The sequence below is a fragment of the Myotis yumanensis genome, unplaced genomic scaffold, assembly GCF_028538775.1.
Source record: "Myotis yumanensis isolate MYYU_CA2020_CCGP unplaced genomic scaffold, mMyoYum1.0.hap1 SCAF_2, whole genome shotgun sequence".
NCBI lineage: Eukaryota > Metazoa > Chordata > Mammalia > Chiroptera > Vespertilionidae > Myotis > Myotis yumanensis.
The window spans coordinates 157,343,523-157,358,307 of record NW_027223753.1 but is presented as its reverse complement, the minus strand read 5'-3'; the positions used below and the strand labels follow the sequence as shown (position 1 = coordinate 157,358,307).

The 14,785-nt window shown below is 40.4% G+C and overlaps 1 protein-coding gene across 3 annotated transcripts in view; it reads right to left on the bottom strand.

The window, feature by feature from the left end:
- CFAP91 (cilia and flagella associated protein 91) overlaps positions 1 to 14,785 on the bottom strand; it is a 71,904-nt gene that overhangs the window by 30,013 nt on the left and 27,106 nt on the right. For all 3 annotated transcript variants that reach the window (XM_070406263.1, XM_070406265.1, XM_070406266.1), the window contains 3 exons: positions 10,623 to 10,800; positions 6,846 to 7,003; positions 1,063 to 1,242 (listed from right to left, as the gene is read on the bottom strand). In XM_070406263.1, the coding sequence (XP_070262364.1) occupies positions 1,063 to 1,242; positions 6,846 to 7,003; positions 10,623 to 10,800 (516 nt within the window). The remainder of the gene's footprint in view (positions 1 to 1,062; positions 1,243 to 6,845; positions 7,004 to 10,622; positions 10,801 to 14,785) is intronic.

Here is a 14,785-nt window from a genome sequence, read left to right as displayed (position 1 = left end):
TTTTTAGTATCTGGTGCTTAAAGTTAGCATTTTGAAAGCATATTGTTAATTTTATCAGTTGCTTGCCAAGTGGTCTCATTGAGAATCATTGATAAGGTATATCTCATATAACTGAATCACCCCCAAAGTGTAAAGCAAATTTCTGTATAAATTCATGTTCTCAGTGACTTATACTAAAAATGAGAAATGCATTCTAAAGCAAAAACATTGCCCTGAAAAAATAAACTCCACAATAATAACCAACAGAAAATTAATGATCATATGATACATGTCACCATTCTAAAGTGGATGTATACCAATTTATCATATTCTGCTCTGGAGATGATCAGCCAGAGCTACACATTCAATATTATGACCATCAACTCATGATCTTGGCCATGTGATGCTTCAACTTGTCAACTGAAATTTAAGTAATTTAAATAAAGGCCTCTCTTGAATGGTATAACAGAAATAATTCTCTCCATGAATTTAACCCCTGGTTTTCCATCCCCTTGCCTACTTGTTTTCCGGCATTTCTTTTTAAAAGACTGATTTCATTATATATTTCTTTGCTTTATAAACCTGATATAAAATTTTTTTCTATTTCATTTTTGCATAACTTTGATGATTAGTAACATGCAATGTGTTTTAATGTTTAGTAGTTAATTGACTTTACTCCTTGATAAACGGTTGTATAGTGTATCTATTTATGTGGGTCTTAGTAGTTTTTATTAGTTTATATCAACTCCTATTATTAATAATATTAAATATATTAATTACTTTTTCTTGCAAGTATTTTTATTTGTTGTTTAGCTTTGGATCTAAGTTATGTTTTATATATTTAACTTATATTTCTTTTTTCCCAACACTATTGAACTATGCAATCTTATATTTGTTTAGCTAATCTTACAGTGGTGTATTTTGCTGCCAATTGAGAATCACAATAGATAATCCTAATCACTAGTATAAAAGATTTAAAGTACTGCTCATATCAATGCATAGGAAGACTCTCCTCCTCAGTATATATATATATATATAATGTATTTAATTTATACTGAACTTGTAATTATGTAAATTGTTTACCTTCATAGGTGTTGAGATAGTGATTTTTTACTACAACGTCCTCTTCATTGTCTGGGAAACGACCAAGACGAGACAGAGGTCCATAGACCTGTGATGCATAATCAGAATAGTCCTTGATGATATCTCTTCTCTCGAACTTCTCTTCTACATTCTTTCTCTTTCCCATAAGTTTTCTGATTGCTAAAACAAAACATACCTCCATGACTATCTCCAAAATATTGTTCTGAATGGTCCAAATGCAGAATAGTAAACCAGTTCTAGTTTTATTCTCAGGGAAGCTACTGAACTGAATGAATTTCATGATGGCCACTCACTGCAGTGAGAAAGTCACTCTAAAAACAGCAGTCTGTCATTTGTGACCCAGGCAGAAGTGATAGAGCTGAATCTGTTAGTGTCCAAATTAGAACTCATCAAAAAATCTCTCTTTTTGTTTGTTCGTTTGTTTGTTAATCCTCACCCAAGGATATTTTTTCCATTGATTTTTAGAGAAAGTGCAAGGGAGGTAGAGGTGGAGAGAGGAGAGAGAGAGAGAGAGAGAGAAACATTGATGTGAGACAGACACAGTGTTTGGTTGGCTCCTGCAACCAGGGCTGGGGAATGGGGGCTGAGGATCGAATCTGCAACCCAGATACGTGCCCTTGATCGAGAATCAAACCTGAGGCTCTTGGGTGCATGGACTGATGCTCCAACCACTGGGAAACAACAGCCAGGGCTCTTTTATAAAAGCATTCCAAGCTCTGAGCCAAGAAGAGATAGTCAATAAACATTTGTTAAATAAATGAAAGAAATTCAAAGTAACTGAAAAAGACATGCTCAATGGAGACCTAGGTAATTAATTATTCTTTCTTAGGAAAATAATTAAAAAGAGAAGACTATAGATTTTTCAACAATCTCTGTCCGAGAGAAACCAAGATGGCGGCATAGGTAAACACCGGAGATTGCTGCCGCAAACAACCACTTCAAAAATACAACTAAAAGACAGAACGGACATCACCCAGAACCACAGGAAGGCTGGCTGAGGAGAGATTCTTCAACTAGAAGGAAAGAGAACAGCATACCGAGGCTCAGAGGAGGCGCAGTGTGGAAAATACAAAGGTACGGAGGTGCGTGTGGAGCCGGCTGGTGGCTGAGGGCACGGTTGTCTTTTTCAATCAGAAGGGAGTCTCAGAATCTGAGCTCCAGATCTGGGCGAGTCTCTAGGGACTCAGACTCAAACGGGAGAAGGGGGATTGTCTGGCATCAGTTGGAACGTGAGGGCAGCTTTCTCTCCGAGGTTTGCAGCGGTTGCTGGGGTTCTGAGAAGCAGAGCCTCTGGGAACAGGACTGAGAGCAGCCATAACCGCTCCATCCACCCGCCCTGTTGATCCCGCCCCGCCCAAGCCCTGCGCAGAGCCATTTGCCAGATAGCCTCAGGCAAAGGCTAGATTAGCACCTCTCCAGAGGACAGAAGTTTTCCCACTGCAGATACAGCTGATTCTCACAGCCAGTCGGCCTGGTGGTCAAATCCCTCTAGTATTAACTACAACAATCAAGCTTAACTAGAACAAGACTGCGCACAAAGACCACAAGAGGGTGCACCAAGAAAGCATAAAAAATGCAGAGACAAAAAAAAATGACAGAAATGGAGGATATAGAGCTAAAAAACACACTTTTGAGGGCTTTCAATAGTGTGCTAGAAGCTGCCAATAAACTTGATGAGAGCCTCAAGAAATCTAATGAGACCCTCGATGTTGTGATAAAGAACCAACTATAAATTAAGCATACACTGACTGAAATAAAGAATATTATACAGACACCCAATAGCAGAACAGAGGAGCGCAAGAATCAAGTCAAAGATTTGAAATGCGAAGAAGCAAAAAACACCCAACCGGAAAAGCAAAATGAAAAAAGAATCTGAAAATATGAAGATAGTGTAAGGAGCCTCTGGGACAGCTTCAAGCGCACCAATATCAGAATTATAGGGGTGCCAGAAGATGAGAGACAGCAAGATATTGAAAACCTATTTGAAGAAATAATGACAGAAAACTTTCCCCACCTGGTGAAAGAAATGGACTTACAGGTCCAAGAAGCGCAGAGAACCCCAAACAAAAGGAATCCAAAGAGGACCACACCAAGACACATCATAATTAAAATGCCAAGAGCAAAAGACAAAGAGAGAATCTTAAAAGCAGCAAGAGAAAGAGACTCACCGAAACCGGTTTGGCTCAGTGGATAGAGTGTCGGCCTGCGGACTGAAGGGTCCCAGGTTCGATTCCAGTCAAGGGCATGTACCTGGGTTGCGGGCACATCCCCAGTGGGAGATGTGCAGGAGGCAGCTGGTCGATGTTTCTCTCTCGTCGATGTTTCTGACTCTCTATCTCTCTCCCTTCCTCTCTGTAAAAAAATCAATAAAATATATTTTAAAAAAAAAGAGAGAGAGAGAAAGAGACTCAATAACCTACAAGGGAATACCCATACGACTGTCAGCTGATTTCTCAACAGAAACTTTGCAGGCCAGAAGGGAGTGGCAAGAAATATTCAAAGTGATGAATACCAAGAACCTACAACCAAGATTACTTTATCCAGCAAAGCTATCATTCAGATTTGAAGGTCAGATAAAGAGCTTCACAGATAAGGAAAAGCTAAAGGAGTTCATCACCACTAAACCAGTATTAGACTAAATGCTGAAAGGTATCCTTTAAGAAGAGGAAAAAGAAAAAGATAAAGATACAAATTATGAACAACAAACATGCATCTATCAACAAGTGAATCTTGAGAGGTCGACCAAGATGGCGGCGTAGGTAAACACCGGAGACCGCTGCCGCAAACAACCATTTCAAAAATACAACTAAAAGACTGAACGGACATCACCCAGAACCACAGGAAGGCTGGCTGAAGAGAGACTCTACAACTAGAAGGAAAGAGAACAGCAAATCGAGGCTCAGAGGCGGCGCAGTGTGGAAAATACAAAGGTACCGAGGTGCGCGCGAAAGCGGGCTGGTGGCTGAGGGCGCGGTTGTCGTTTTCTGTCGGGACTGAGTCTCAGACTCTGGGCTCCAGATCCGGGCGAGTCTCTAGGGACCCAGACTCAAACGGGAGAAGCGGGATTACCCGGCATCAGTTGGAACCTGAGGGCAGCTTTCTCTCCGAGGTTTGCAGCGGCTGCCGGGGTTCTGAGAAGCAGAGCCTCTGGGAACGGGACTGAGCGTGGCCATAACTGCTCCCTCCGCCCGCCCTGTTGATCCCGCCCCGCCCAAAGCCTGCGCACAGCCATTTGCTGATCGCCTCAGGCAAAGGCTGGATTAGCGCCTCCCCAGAAGACAGAGTTTTCCGCACAGCTGATTACTATAGCCAGCCGGCCTGAGGGTCAAATCCCCCTAGTGTTAACTACAACAATTAAGGCTTGGCTAGAACAAGACTGCGCACAGAGACCACAAGGGGGTGCACCAAGAAAGCATAAAAGATGCGGAGACAAAAAAACATGACAGAAATGGAGGATATGGAGCTAAGAATCGCAATTTTGAGGGCTTGCCATAAATTTGTGCAGAACCTCACGAAAACTAATGAGACCCTCGATGCTACGATAAAGAAATTAGAAAGTAAGCATACACGGACTGAAATAAAGAATATTATACCCAATAGCAGACCAGAGGAGTACAATAATCAAACCAAAGATTCGACAAAAAACACCCAATTGGAAAAGCAAAATGAAAAAAGAATCCGAAAGTGTGAAGATAGTGTAAGGAGCCTCTGGGACAGCTTTAAGCGGTCTAATATCAGAGTCATTGGAGTGCCAGAAGATGAGAGACAGCAAGATATTGAAAACCTATTTCAAGAAATAATGGCAGAAAACTTCCCCCACCTGGTGAAAGAAATGGACTTACAGGTCCAAGAAGCGCAGAGAACCCCAAACAAAAGGAATCCAAAGAGGACCACACCAAGACACATCATCATTAAAATGCCAAGAGCAAAAGACAAAGAGAAAATCTTAAAAGCAGCAAGAGAAAGAGGCTCAATTACCTACAAGGGAATACCCATACGACTGTCAGCTGATTTCTCAACAGAAACTTTGCAGGCCAGAAGGGAATGGCAAGAAATTTTCAAAGTGCTGAATACCAAGAACCTACAACCAAGATTACTTTATCCAGCAAAGCTATCATTCAGAATTGAAGGTCAGATAAAGAGCTTCACAGATAAGGAAAAGCTAAAGGAGTTCATCACCGCCAAACCAGTATTATATGAAATGCTGAAAGGTATCCTTTAAGAAGAGGAAGAAGAAGAAAAAGGTAAAGATACAAATTATGAACAACAAACATGCATCTATCAACAAATGAATCTAAGAATCAAGTGAATAAATAACCTGATGTACAGAATGAACTGGTGATTATAATAGAATCAGGGACATAGAAAGGGAATGGACTGACTATTCTTGGGGGAAAAAGGGGTGTGGGAGATGCGGGAAGTGACTGGACAAAAATCATGCACCTATGGATGAACACAGTGGGTGGGGAGTGAGGGTGGAGGGTGGGGTGGGAGCTGGAAGGAGGGGAGTTATGGGGGGAAAAAAGAGGAACAAATGTAATAATCTGAACAATAAAGATTTAATTAAAAAAAAAAAAAAAAAGGTAAAAAAAAAAAAAAAAAAAAAAAAAAAAAAAAAAAAAAAAAAACAAGTGAATCTAAGAATCAAGTGAATAAATAATCTGATGTACAGAATGAACTGGTGATTATAATGAATCAGGGACATAGAAAGGGAATGGACTGACTATTCTTGGGGGGGAAAGGGGAGTGGGAGATGCGAGAAGAGACTGGACAAAAATCGTGCACCTATGGATGAGGACAGTGGGAGGGGAGTGAGGGCAGAGGGTGGGGCGGGAACTGGGAGGAGGGGAGTTATGGGGGGTGGGGGGGAAAGAGGAACAAATGTAATCTGAACAATAAAGATTTAATTTTAAAAAAATATTTAAAAAAAAATCTCTTTCCATCTTGATTAACCCCAGAATAAATTAAAATATGTCAAATTCTGGAAAAAATGTATGTTGACAATATCTAAATGCAGCTAGTAAAGTTAAAACCTATTTTCTCACATCAAGAAAAAATTAAAAGTTAAACTCACTAAAAATAATTTTTAAAGAATTAATTTTTGTAATTGCTTTACTTTTGCTAGAAAATGACAATTTTGAATGATTTTTTAAGTGTGATTATATTGTTATTATGTATATAAATTCCTAATTGGCATATATAATTGATAATATTTTTATAAGTAAATCAATTACTTAATATAGCTATAAAGTTAAGTTTCATGGTAATTAATTTAAATTTTACTTTAAAATTTTTGTTTAGTCATTCTTAATCTTCCATTGACTCCTCTTTTTATGTATAAAGTACAGATATACTTGTAGTACATAAACAGATATACAGTATACCTGTGTATTGAAATTTCATGGGAGGGGGTGAATAGGAAAAAAGATGTCTGAATGTCTATTTTAGGAAATGATGATGAATAAAAGGTTGAGAAACAGGACTCTGTCCAGGGAACATCTACACACACACACACACACACACACACACACACACACCATCAATAGCTTAACTACTTGTCAGAACATCATTACTTGATTTTCTTAGCAAGGAATTTTCCTCCACTCTTCTACTTTTGAGAAATAACTCATCTCCCATCTGCTACTTATTTAATAACACTAGGACCAAACCAGAATTATGTCATAGTTAAATCAGGTTTGATCAGAGATCCAAAGCAAAGCCAACGTTTTCCATTCTCTTCATTGTTCGTACTACACCATTACCTGATACATGTGTACGACGAATTTTTGCCAATTTTGCCTCCTTTGCTTCCTGCAGGTTAGACCATTTGGCATTCAAGTGCTTCATAGTCATTTCATTGCTATTTTTGAGACGTTTCCTCAGCAGCTCTTTTAGAATTTCCAGGCGAATCTCCTGCAGTCTTCAAGCACATGACAAAACAAAGAAGCATACGGTACCGCAAACAGGTGTTCTACCAGAAAGGGAGCACCTGCCATCAATAGCGTCTCCTCTTTAGACTGGTATCGTAGTCACATATTTTAAAAAGACCACCTTAGCAAAAGTGTGACAAATGGTGGTCTGGGGGTGACAGCTCAATGGTGAGTATATAATGGGAATATATATATGGGTGCAGTTCTGAAGGACAAAGAAGTGTGCCAGATGGATGGGGCAAAATCAGGGTTCTCTAGGCAGATGGGCCTAAGTGAACAAGAAGTTCATGCACGGTTCCAGGTCGACTGGCTGCTGGAGGGCTATGTGACGAGAGTGAAGAGAAAACGAGGGTGTGGGGTGCTATCCTAAGCAGTTAATGTGCAAATGCCAGTGTCTGTACCTCCAGGTACTTGGTGAACCTTTGTTACCTTTACCTTGTTCTCCTGGAGTTACCTTGCTCATGTGCATACAGCCACATACAAATGACTTTAAAATCCTTACCTCCAGCCCAGATCTTTCTGAGCCAGAATTTCTGTCAAATCTCTAGCTATTCCCTGACAACTTCAAAAACCCACTCATTTTGTTCCCCCAGAAATCTACCCATTCTCTCACATCATTTTCCCTCCTCCAGGGATTCCACCTCTAAAACGCTTCTGGCCTCCATTCCCTAGCTCGCATTCGTGTCATCTCTCCTAACTCCGACTCTTGTTGCCAGTTCCGTCTTTCCCCTTCAATCCTTGCTTCATAGAGCTAGCAAGACTTTCCTTCCTATAATAGAGATTTAAACATTTTATTCCTGCTTCAAAATTCATACAGTAATTTATCCAGTCATTCATTTGCCAAGTACTTATTAAGTGCTCACCATGTGCCAGGCAAACAACAATGAGCCAGACAAAGCACCTTCTCAGAAGAAGCACTTTCTAGAAAAGCCAGCATTTACCACACAAGGAGATAGACGCCAGGCGCGAAGAATGAAGAGATTTCTGTGGGAGAAGAGACATAGCACCACATCTAGCTATTCCCGGTTGGTGGGAGGAGGGGGGAGGAGTGGGCGGTGGGCAAGGCTTCCTTAGAGGACTTCCTTAACTCTGCCGTCCGGAGGACAGGCAAGGACTGAGATCTGCCACACTGACAAGGGAAAGGTGAGGCCTCCGCAGAGGGAGCTAAAGGTCTGACTCAGAAGGACTCAAGACAGAGCTAACGTGTCATAGATGGGGCTTCTCACAGTGAATATGGAGGTGAGGGTGGGGAAGCAGGGACAAGTGAATACGGAGGGAGATTTTTAAAAGTAAGCCACACACCAATAGTCACCTTCCATCCAGAGTTAGAAATCCTAGGTTCAAGTCTCAACTTCATCACTTGCCTCAATGTCTTCAGTCACAAAATGGACAAAATAATGGTATCTATCCCATTAGGCTGTTGTGAGCATTAAATATGAGTTACAGTATACAACGTGCTGGAACAGCAGTTCTCAAACTTGAACATGCATCCGATAATCTGGAGGGTTTGCTCTGGCACAGACTGCTGCTCCCCACCCTGATTCAGTGTGTGGGGGATGGAGCTGAGAATCTGTATTTTAACAAGTTTCCAAATCATGCTGATGCTGCTGGTTTGTGGACCACATGTTCAGAATTATTGACTTGGAACTTGGTTCCAGCACATAATAAGCACTCTATAAGTGAGCCATGCTCTATGAAATCGTCATTATCATCATCATCATCATCATCATCATATTGCTGTCCACTTGATGGCTTCTTACTCATCCTTCAACACCCAGCTCAGGGGCTACCTCCTCTCCGTAGTTTCCCCCAATCTTCACCCACCTCAGACAGAACTAATGGTTCTCTCACCTGGGTCCCGCTGGCACTGTGTATAGAGAGGAGCACATCACCTAATGGGCCCTGCTGGAGAGTTGTTGGTCTGGAGGTCTTTTGCTCCATCCTTGACCATGGGCCCTCCCAATCCAGTGGACCATGAGGAATGCTGCCAGGGCATAGCAATTTTCTATTATTCCTGTTTCCCCAGCTCACAGCACAGAGCCTAGCACATAGGAAAGGTGCAAAACATGTTTATTAAAATTACCCTAAGTTTAACGAAAGTACTCTCTTTCTTGGGTGATGTCTTCATTCTAGCCAGATATATTTTTAATATTTTTAATGTCCTTCTGACAAGACTATAGCTCTCCAGCCCAGCTGGTGTGGCAAAAATGGTTGACCTATGAACAAAAGGTCATGATTCGATTCACAGTAGGGGCACATGTCCAGGTAGGGTGCATGCAGGAAGCAGCCAATCAATGATTCTCTCTCATCATTGATGTTTCTATCTTTCTCTCCTTCTCCCTTCCTCTCTGAAATCAATAAGAATATATATTTTTTAAAATAATATAGCTCTCCAAATTGCAGCAATAAATTTACATTTCTGCATACAGAACTGGTTATTTACTACATATTTTGCTCCAAATACTATTTTCTATTAAATTGCAAGTTTTTAACAAAACATCACATTGTCCTGCTTCAGGGTGAATCAGAAGGTGCAAAAAGATAAACATCTTTGAATTCAGAACCACATTAAGTTTCAGAGTCTCTTGGTCCCTAACTCTCTTATATGTGAGCATGCTGTCAGGGGCTTTGGTAGCATTGCTACAAGTAATAAAGTACCTCATTACCGCCTGAAAAAAGAACAATCTTGGTGTAGGTTCCCTTTTTTTCTTTCTTACTAAGGAGTTGTTATTCTACATATTCTAGGGACAACCTCATTAACTGAAAATATATCAGTTAAAATGATTGAAAACTTAACCATATTACCTCAGTATATTGTCACTTAAGTGCTGTGAGCTCATCTCTTAATTGAAGAATTTCACAATTTGGCTTTTACATAGGAAATGCCCCAGTAGCTCTCTCTGGAACCCACAGAGTTCTGCCTGTGAATCTGGTACTAGGGGGATAAGAAACAGGATCAGCTAGGAGGCTGTTTGATGGATATGAGGAGGGCCAAGACCTAGGGGAGTGGCACGGGAATGAACTGAAAGGGACAGTTTGAAAGACATTATGCAAAAATCAGTGGGGTTCTGTGATAGTCTCGATTAGAGACTAAAGAGAAAAGGGAAGAGGAGAAGCAGAGGTGCCTCGAGGAATTGCTCCGAGCTGGTTCCATGCTGCCTTGCACACACAGAGGCCACTGTACGTTTTTCTATCAATGGAGAGAAAACTGTAGAGCTATTGTTCCTGGAAGAACCAGAAACCCAATTACCTGTCTATATAGGTTGAGGATTACTTTTAAACCTAATACATTTGGGAAAATGCTTTATAGGTAAAAAGTGTTAACATTACTTCCATCAGCGCAAGAGCCATCGTCTGGGGCAGTGGTTGGCAAACTACAGCTCGGCAAACCACGGCTCGCGAGCCACATGTGGCTCTTTGGCCCCTTGAGTGTGGCTCTTCCACAAAATACCAACTTCTGTGCATGGGCCACGAAGTTTCAATCGCACTGTACGTGCGCGCCTGCACGTGGTATTTTGTGAAAGAACCACACTTAAGGGGCCAAAGAGCCGCATGTGGCTCACAAGCCGTGGTTTGCCGACCACGGGTCTGGGGGGATCAAGAACCTACTTTTCAATCTCCTGCTCTCGGAAGGCCCACTCCTTCCTCTCCATCTCATTCATCATCTTCCTCCTCTTCTCAAAGTGGGTGGTGTCAGTCAGAGGCGGGAGAGTGGCTTCCCAGGCACGCTTCTCCCGGGCACGTTCTATCATCTCCACTTCAGCTTGTCCTGCCGGGAGACCTCGACCTGGAGGTGAAGCAAAAACACTTTAGAAACACATGGACAAATTCATGTACCTGCCAGTATTTCATTTACTCCCTTTCAGCTCCTGTCCTCTCTACATTTAAGGTTACGTTGGGATGTAATATTAGGGAACACCCTCAACCTCCTGGCCCTTTAAATACAGTTCCTCATGTTGTGACCCAAAGATAAAATTATTTTCGTTGCTACTTCATAATTGTAATGTTGCTACTGTTATGAATCGTAATGTAAATATCTGATATGCAGGATGGTCTTAGGCAACCCCTGTGAAAGGGTCGTTCGACCATCAAAGGGGTCGCGACCCACAGGTTGAGAACCGCTGCTCTAGATGTACCTCTCAGCTGTGCCCTGCACTGCTTCTTGTTAGTAAGTCAGCCAGAAGAAATTTTAGGTGCATATAAGATGCCGGAAAATATTTGAAAAATATTATGTGGCTACTGAACAATCACATCTTGATATGCCCTGTATTAAACAAATCTATTTTTTGAAATACAAAGAAATGTCAAAGTAATTTACAGAAAGTCACAATTTATATGTTTCTCCATAAATGCTTTGCACCTGTTTTTGTTTTTATTTTTTAAAGTATTTGCATTTTTTTATTGTCTACAATTTTACATATGTCTCCTTTTTCCGCAATTGACACCCTCCCAGTCATTCCCACCCCGGGCAAGCCCCCCACACCCCAGTGTCTGTGTCCATTGGTTATGCTAATATGCATGCATACAAGTCCTTTGGTTGCTCCCTAACCTTCCCCCCTCCCATGCCATTTGTCCCTGGATCTATTCTTGTTCATCAAATTATGTTGATCATTATATCCCACATATGAGTGAGATCATGTGATATTTATCTTTCTCCAACTGGCTTATTTTTATTTAAGTATTTTCACTTTTTAAAAAACATAATTTTAATGATTCAGAAAGGAAGGGAGAGGGAGAGAGAGAGAGACAGAAACTTCAATGGCGAGAGAGAATTATTGATTGGCTGCCTCCTGCACGCCCCCTACTGGGGATCAAGCCCGCAACCTGGACATGTGCCCTTGACCAGAATCAAACCCAGGACCCTTCAGTCTGAGGGACGATGCTCTATCCACTGAGCCAAACCGGCTGGGGCTGCACCTGTATTTATTAAGTGATTTCCTAAGTATTTTGTTATTTGTTGCTATTAAAAATATTATTTTTTCAATATTTCTAATTAGATATTGTTAACATATAGGAAGGCTACTGAGGTTTGTATGTTGATTTCATAATCAACTATCTTGTTGACCTCAAGTTCTTAATTCTAAAAATTTGTTATTTCATTTGATTTTTTTAAATGAGCACATCATCTGCAGATAAAGACAGTTTTGCTTCTTTGTAATACTCATATCTCACTTATTTTCTTTTCTCTTACTGCACTGACTCGGTATTTTTCAACCAAGGCACTATTGCTGCCACATTGGATAATCATTTGTTGCACGGGACTGCCCCATACAGGACAGGATGTTCAGTATTATTACAGCCTCCCACCCAACTACATCCATGTGCTAAATGCCAGGAGCACTTTTTAATCATTATCATATATAAAAATGCCACCATATTTCCAAATGTCCCTGGAGGTAAAAATGCCACCAAATTTCCAAATGTCCCTGAAGGCAAGGGGTTATAACTCCATAAGCCCTGGGCTAGGATGCTCTCTGCATTGCTAAGTAACAGTGGTGATGAAGGGGTCACTATCTTTTCTTCACTTTAAGGTAAAGCTTCCAAAGTTTCACCTTTACTATCATATTTATTGAAGGCTATGGTAGACACCTTTTATTATATTACTTTTTCTTCTGATTCCAGTTTATTTAGACTTTATATCATAAATGTGTGTTGAATGTTATCAAACACTTTTTTTACACCTATTGAAGCATTTTCCCAACATTTTCTGTTAAAATGATAAATTACATTGGTTTTCTGATATGTACTAAACTTGGATTTATGTGATTAACCAACTTGTTTATGACAAGTCATCTTTTAAAATACTGCAAGATTTGATTGATGGTATTTTATTTATAATTTTTGCATTTTCTTCGTGAGACAGCCCTGTAGTTTTCCTTTTTAGTATTATCCTTACTCAGTTTTCAAATTAAGGCTACCCTAGCTTCATAAAATGAATAAATTAACTTTATCCTCTCTTTCTATTTGCTGGAAAATTTGCATAAAATAGAGCTTATTTATTCCTTAAAGGGGTGTGGTAAACATATCTGAAAAACTATTTAGGCCTAGTGCTCTTAAAAGAAATTTTTTACCAAGTCATTTTCTATAGTTATTCTATTCATGTTTGCTATTTCTTCTTGAAACCAACTTAGTAATTTATATTTTCTTTAAAAATTGTGTAATTTATCTATTTTTAAAATATAGGGCAAAAGATATGCATAGTATTTTCTTACAGTTCTTAAGTCATTTACTCTTGGTTATGTCCCTTGCTGATCCTAATACACTTTTTTTGTACCTCTGTCTTTTGTCTTGCTATTTCCCACAAGAAGTTTGGCTATATTATTAATCTTTATCCAAAAAATTACTTTATGGTCCTCATGACCACTTCTTTTGCCTTTTTTAAGATCTATAGTATTAATTTCTGATTTAAGTTATATTTCACTTAACTTGTGAAGATTAAATAAATTAAAAATGTAAAGCACTTGCAAATATTTTCTACCATCTGTGGCTTGCCTTTTCACTGTCTTAAATGTGGGGGCTTTTTGGTGAATAGAAGTTCTTAGTTCTAATGTGATCCAATTTATCATTTTCCCCTTTTTGTTAGCATTTCATCTTTGTCTTAAGTCAGATGACATTTATCCGTGAGTTAATTTCTGGACTCTATTGTGTAACAATTATATATTTGTCTATCTTTGCAACTATGCCACAGTTTTTAGTTACTAAAGCTTTATAGTAAGTCTTTATATCTGGTAGTGTATATTTGTTCTGTTTTCTCACATTTGCCTTGGCTACTTTTGACCCTTTAAGATTCCCATATTAATTTTAGAGTCAGGTTATCAATTTACACACACACACACACACACACACACACACACCTGTTGGTTTTTTTACTGAGACTGCATTGAAGTAGGAATCAGAATTAAAGTTCTTTTTTTTTTTTTTTGCACATAAATATATAATTGTTTCACCACCATTTATTTAAAAAGACCTCCTTTCCTCCACTGAATCACAGTGGCATCTTTCTCAAATCAAATGACTACAAATATAGTGAGGGATCTGCCGGGTCAAAGGAGCCTAGAACCATTAATTACCTGCAATGCTACAGCCAAGTCTTCCACATTCCGTTTCTTAATATATAGTCAGATCCACATCAGTCTGGCCATGGCCTACCACACACAAACTCTTTTATGTGAAGCACATTAATCATCTTTCCTACCCAAATCGTCTAGTCCTTACTAATTTTTGATAGCTTAATCTGAAAGAGGCACATTAAAATCCACATGAGTAGGGAATTGTCTATTTCTTCTCATGTAAAGTTTTGCTTTACATTTTGAGTCCACATATGTTACCTATAAGTTCATGAAAGATATATCTATACTAATAATAGCCCAGGACAGGTGGTCGTCACACCCTCACATCATCACAAGATGTCATCATAAGATGGCTGTGTGCACAGTGGAGGTGGGGCCCAGCCGCTCCACGCAGTGAGGCCTGGGGGTCCTGTGGCTCTGTGTGGCATGGAGGAGGCCGGTCCTGGCAGAGGAGGCGGGTCGCAGCAGGGGAGGGCAGTTGGGGGTGATCAGGCCAGCAGGGGAGGGCAGTCGGGGGCGATCAGGCTGGCAGGCAGAAGAAGTTAGGAATCAGGCAGACAGGCAGGCAGGCAGGCGAGCGATTAGGAGCCAGGAGTCCTGGATTGTGAGAGGGATGTCCGACTACCAGTCCAGTCGGACATCCCCTGAGGGGTCCCAGATTGGAGAGGGTGCAGGCTGGGCTGAGGGACAACCCCCACCCCC